Raw genomic sequence first — 5,747 nt, 5'->3', positions numbered from 1 at the left:
TGTACAGAATTATCCTGTACTGATGCTCTAATTACCTTATGCAATCTGTAAATTAAGCTAAGAATGTCAACTCCTAAAGCTAACTTGTACAAACAGGATGACCAAGTCCACCAGTTGATTTACTGACATATACAATTAGCATGTCTTACTTTAGGTCCTTTCCCACAAAAGGTCCTATCTCTTCCTTTGTTAATTGAGAGTTCTGCTAGGGAACTTAGCCTGCCTTATTGCATTATAATAAAGATTTCCCCTTTGACTTGAAGACAAGTTTGAGTCTATGAATTCATTCCAGATAAATCTATATTTTCATGGCTTCAGTGTATTTTGTAACTTTCAATGTCATCACCTCCTGACATTACTTTTATATTTATACATCCAGGCATTTGTTTTGTCTCTTTCTTGTGAAATGGGGACCAACTCATGTCTCCCTTTAGGGCTTCATCTGGAGTTGCTTTGCCTTTAGGAATCTCAGGATTTGAAGTCTGTTCTTCTCTCTCTCCACAAAAGCTGTCTATGATGAGAGTTCTTTTTTTATTCATTTTTTTAAGGTTTGAGGTTTGTTCAATGCAAAGGAGCAACAGCTGCTTTAATTTGTCCTGGGACAATTCTGCTGATTGATTTCCAGTGCTGTGTAATGGCAGCTAGGTCCTGCATTCTTTCCGGGCTCAGTGGTTTACAATTTGCCTTTTGTAGCAAATCTTCCAAACCACCTGCTTGCAACCAGGACAGGATGGCCTAAGAGGCTCCCAGAAAATTACCAGATGCATGTAACTGTAATGCTCTGACTCCCACCTCAGCTCTTTGGCCCAGGTTCCTCATGCTGCTGTCTGGGCTTGACAGACCATCTCCCTATCCTATTGAAAAGACTTGTTCTGAAGTTCTTCCAGGGTAACTTCTTCTAGAAATGTGTTATACTCCAAATATTTGTGGATTCTTTCACTCCAAAACCAGTTTAGAGGCTTAATCTGCTGTTGGTTTGAGAGAAGGTTAAAGGAACTTACAGAAAATCATGTCTGCTCTGTACCATCTTGGTTCCACTCTCTGAAGTATATTTGCTTCTTGAGGATAGGTAATTGTTTTCTTTTATCTTTGTATCTCAAAGTCTTTCATACATTAGGCACTTAATAAATGCTTATTGAATATTTTTGAACCTAGGGAAGAAAGGAGTTGGGAGAAATGATAAAGGGAGAGAAAGGAGAGAGAGAGAGAGAGAGAGAGAGAGAGAGAGAGAGAGAGAGAGAGAGAGAGAATATGGAGATGAGATAGATCAAATAGAAAGAGAAACATGTAGAAATGAAAGATAAGAAGCAGAAGAGATGAAGAGGTTAGAATAAAAGAGAAATTAGAAGGTAGGGAGAATTCATAATCAATCAATAGACATTTATTAAGTTCCTACTATTATGATTTGTCCAAGATCATACAGGCAGTGTCAGAGGCAGATTTGAACTCAAGATCTTTGATACTAAAAACAATACTTTTTCTATTGGGTCAAGTCCATTACATCTGTGCATTAGGAAGATGATTTTGAATTATAGCAAAGCAATGTCCTGGATAGGGAAAGACTGTGGGATAGGAGATAATCTCAGAGTCCAAAGGGACAAATCAGTGAGCAATAAATACAACCTATACCTGGAAAAAAGAATCTCCTCTAAATATAAAAAAAAAATTTTTTCAAAAAAATTTGGACATTGAATAAGGGGTCAGCTAGCCTTTAACCAAAGACTTCCAGTGAAAGAGAACTCATGACATCCAAAGATATTCCACTTTAAGTTTTTAGAGCTCCAGTTGTTAAAAAAAAAAGTTTTTTCTCTTTTTTCCTTTTATAATAAGCCTAAATTGCCCAGTTATAACATATGACAACTTCTGCCTCCTGAGGCAAAGAATAAGTTTCTTCCATGTGGCAGCCACTCAAATAAATGTTTGAAAACATTCTATGGTCTCTCCTTCCCCTCAAGAAAAAATTGCTGTTCTCCAGGCTAAACATCCTACATCATCCAATCCATTCTCATGTGTCATGACCTTTAATCTCCCTGTATGCCCTTTTCTGTAGAATATCAATATCCTTCCTGGAACATTGCACCTGAACTGAACACAAGGGTCCAGGTATGATCTGAAAGACAAGATCCAGCAGCAGCAACAGCAACAGCATCTTACTAGTCTTGGATATTCGTTTCAATGAAGTCTAAGATTTTTTTAAATTGCATTTTCTATGGTCAACAGAGGAATCTGGGTGTGGATCAGGAAAATTCATCTTCATGAATTCAAATATGGCCTCTGACACTTCTCAGTTGTATAATCTTGTGTGAATTATTTAACCCCATTTGCTTCACTTTCCTCAATCTGTAAAATGAGCTGGAAAAAGAAAGGACAAACTGTTCTAGTACCTTTGCCAAGAAAACCCAAGTGGTGTCATGAAGAGTTGAACATGACTGAAAAATGACTCAACAAAAACAATCCATGTCATCTGATATTAAGCTTATAGTTCAATAAATACTCCAGAAAGTTTTCAGAAAAATATTTTCCTTTCTAGTTATGCTTCTCCCATTGTGCTTCCAAATTAATTTTTTAAGCTTTTATGTTTTTCCTATTAAATTTCATCTTGTTAGTTTCAACCTAACATTTTGAACTTTCAAGACTTCTTGGCTCTTTTCTGCCTTCTCAAATGGTAATTATTCATCCCAACATTGTGTCATAAGCCTGCTATATACACTTTTATCCAAGTCTTTACTAAGATGTTGAATGCAGAGAATTAAAGGTTTCTAAAACCCTCCTCTACAAACCTCCTTCTAAGCTGACATCAGATCCTTATGATGATATTGAGTCTGGTCATTTAGGAAACATCAGAATTCATAGTTGTGTTAACATTTAGCTCGCATTTCTCTGTTTGATCCACCAGAGATGTATGAAAGTCTTTGTCACATGATTTTCTAATACCATATCAGTTCTTTCTTGTTCCACCTGGCTAGCAGTTCTGTCACAAAAGCTAATCATTACTGTGGTATAATAACTTGCCCTTGGTGAAGTTGTGTCAAGTGTTCACTCACTAGCCTTTTAATTAGAGAATTGAGAATTTTGGCACAAATAAAAGTTAAGCATACAAGGCTAGAACCTGCTGAATTCATCTCTTCCCTCATTTGAAATAAAAAGCCCAGTGTTGAGCTTTTCCCAGTACTGCAGCATTTCCCCCATTCTCCATGTTCTTTCCTAGACCATGGACAGCACCACAGCAGTGCCATCTGCCCATTCTTTTATTCCCTGGGGACAGTTCCTATGGCTATGAGGAGCACAATGCACATACACAAGTGCCTAAAGACAGACCAGATATGAAGCACACAGTGTCCTCCCCACTAGAGATGGTCTGGGAATGCTCTGAGGAAAAGTGGGGGTTCAGGAAACAAAGATAGGCCTTCTCAGCTTTCCCCCCTCCTGCTTCTTTCCTCCCACTCTCCTACTCTTCTCTCCTTTCCATCTCTATTCTCTTCACCTCTATGCTCCCTTCCCAGGATCTTGGAATCTGGATGTTCCAGATCTCTTGTGTCAAGGTGAGGGGCTAAGAAGACAAAATCAGTGGCAGGAAACCTTACCTGGAACAAGAACTGAATGAAGAAGTATTTTAAATTAAGACCAGAGCGGGAGATGGGAGCCAAATTATAGGTAGGGACTACTAGGCTAAGGAGTTTCTTGTTGCTATGGCAGCTAACCAGAGAAGGGAAGGCAGAAGAGGAGGGGAGAGAAGAGAACAGAGAATGGGGAGGGGTGACCATCAGTGCCCTGACTCCATCCTCCTTGTCTCCACAGGATGGGTCAGGGGAACATGACGACTCTGGCTGAATTTCTCCTTCTGGGTCTCTCCACCAGCCCTGCCCTCCAGCCCCTCCTGTTTGCTGCTGTGCTGACCTCCTACCTGGCCACTCTGCTGGGCAATGCCTTCCTGGTGACCCTGATCCTCCTGGACATCCGGCTGCACCGGCCCATGTACCACCTGCTGACTCACCTGGCTCTTCTGGATGTGTCCTACGTGAGCACCACTGTGCCGCAGGCCCTGGCGCACATGCTAGTCCAGAGGCGGGCGCTTCCTTTTGCTCGCTGTGGGGCTCAGCTCTACATCGCCCTCTCTCTGGGCATCACCGAGACCTTCCTTCTGGCCTCCATGGCTGTGGACCGCTACCTGGCCGTCTGCCGACCTCTTCACTACGCTGCCATCATGACCCCGAGCCTCTGTGGGGTGCTGGCAGGCGGGGCCTGGGCCCTGGGCTTTTTGCTTTCTGTGCCCAATGCTGCCGCTGCTCTCCGCCTTCCTTATTGCCTCGGGCACCCACCCATTGACCACTTTTTCTGCGAATTGCCGGCAGTTCTGAGGGTGGCCTGCACAGACACAGCCCCCAACCGGGCCCTGGTCTATGCCATGGGTGTCCCCATTCTCCTGGGGCCCTTTGGCTGCATTCTGGCTTCCTACAGTCTCATCCTGGCCACTGCCCTGCGCCTCCCCTCGGCCCGGAGTCGCCGCAAGGCCCTCTCCACTTGTGGAGCCCACCTGGCCGTGGTGGGCCTCTTCTATGGGACCGTGACGGCCATGTACCTGAGGCCCAAGGGGCCCTCCCCGGCCGGGCACCCCAAGCTCACAGCAGTCTTCTACATTGTGGTCACTCCGCTGCTTAACCCACTCATCTACAGTCTGCGAAACAAGGACGTGCACCGGGCTGCCAGGTACGCTGCCGCCCGCATCCAGGGACTGAGGGCCAGCGGGACAGAATCATAGATTGCTAGAAAAGAGAGGTACTCTGTGTGCCGCAGGGATGATCTAGACCCACATCCCTCCTCCTTGTAGGAGTCCCTACCAGGGAACCCCCATCTCTGCCTGAAAAAGGGGACCTTCCCCAGCAACCCAACCTACCTTTACACAGCAACACAGGGAGATGGGGAAGCAGGCCCCAAGAGTCACTGTTAACAGACAGTGAGAAGGTAACATGCTGTTGAGTAGGGCTTTGGGTCATGGATCCTTTTGGCAGGCTGGTGAAGGGCAGGACCCCTTCTCAGAATAATTTTTTAATTCATAATTGAGTGGATTTTAGCTATTAGTTATTGAAAATAAAGTTTTGCCCTGAAATCTGTCTTATGGACCCAAGTTACACACTCCTATGATAGAGAAAATAGCACAGGACCCGGGCATAGTGGCAAGGCAGCCAATGTGGGTTCAAGTCTACCTCTTTGTTGAAGAACCAGTCATGACTTGGATGGGAAAAACAAAAGGTTTGGAGGAGACTGTCTCTGAGGATGTCAGCTTCAGTGTTTCTCAAAGTCTCTCAGTGGGGCAGAGGATCTAAGTCCAGACTATGCATGAGCTGGAATTCTCTCTCCAACATCCTGCCAAGTGGCAGTTGCTGCTTGAAGGCAGAGTGATGACGACCTCACTACTTGCCTTTTTGTGGAACAGCAGAAGAACATTCGATTTAGCAGAAGACTTGGATGTGAATCCTAGATCTGTCACTGAACACAACCCTTCTTTGAGCCTCATCTGGAAAATGAGGGGTTTGGATTAGGACCTCTAAGTCCTAGCTTGTAACTTCTAGCTTGGAAGAGGACCCTAAGGAACTTTTCAAAGTAATTCCTTCCACTTTTGGACAATCCTTATCAGTAGAAGGTGTGCTTTCGTTTGGTTTGGTTATTCTCATAAATCAAGTTGAAATCTGCCTCTACCTGTTCCTAGTTCACGTACAAATCTAAAATCTATTCCACATGACTTCCTT

General features: G+C 43.9%; 1 protein-coding gene across 1 annotated transcript; it reads left to right on the top strand.

The window, feature by feature from the left end:
- Positions 1–3,814: 3,814 nt before the first annotated feature.
- Positions 3,815–4,827, top strand: LOC100934958 (olfactory receptor 13-like). The gene has a single exon (XM_003765246.3). It carries the CDS (start codon positions 3,815–3,817, stop codon positions 4,757–4,759), a length of 945 nt encoding a protein of 314 aa, XP_003765294.2. The 3' UTR covers positions 4,760–4,827.
- The last annotated feature ends 920 nt before the right edge of the window (positions 4,828–5,747 follow it).

The sequence above is a fragment of the Sarcophilus harrisii genome, chromosome 3 (assembly GCF_902635505.1).
Source record: "Sarcophilus harrisii chromosome 3, mSarHar1.11, whole genome shotgun sequence".
NCBI classification, from domain to species: Eukaryota; Metazoa; Chordata; class Mammalia; order Dasyuromorphia; family Dasyuridae; genus Sarcophilus; species Sarcophilus harrisii.
Note: the sequence above shows the minus strand (reverse complement) of the source record. Positions and strands in the feature narration are given on the sequence as shown.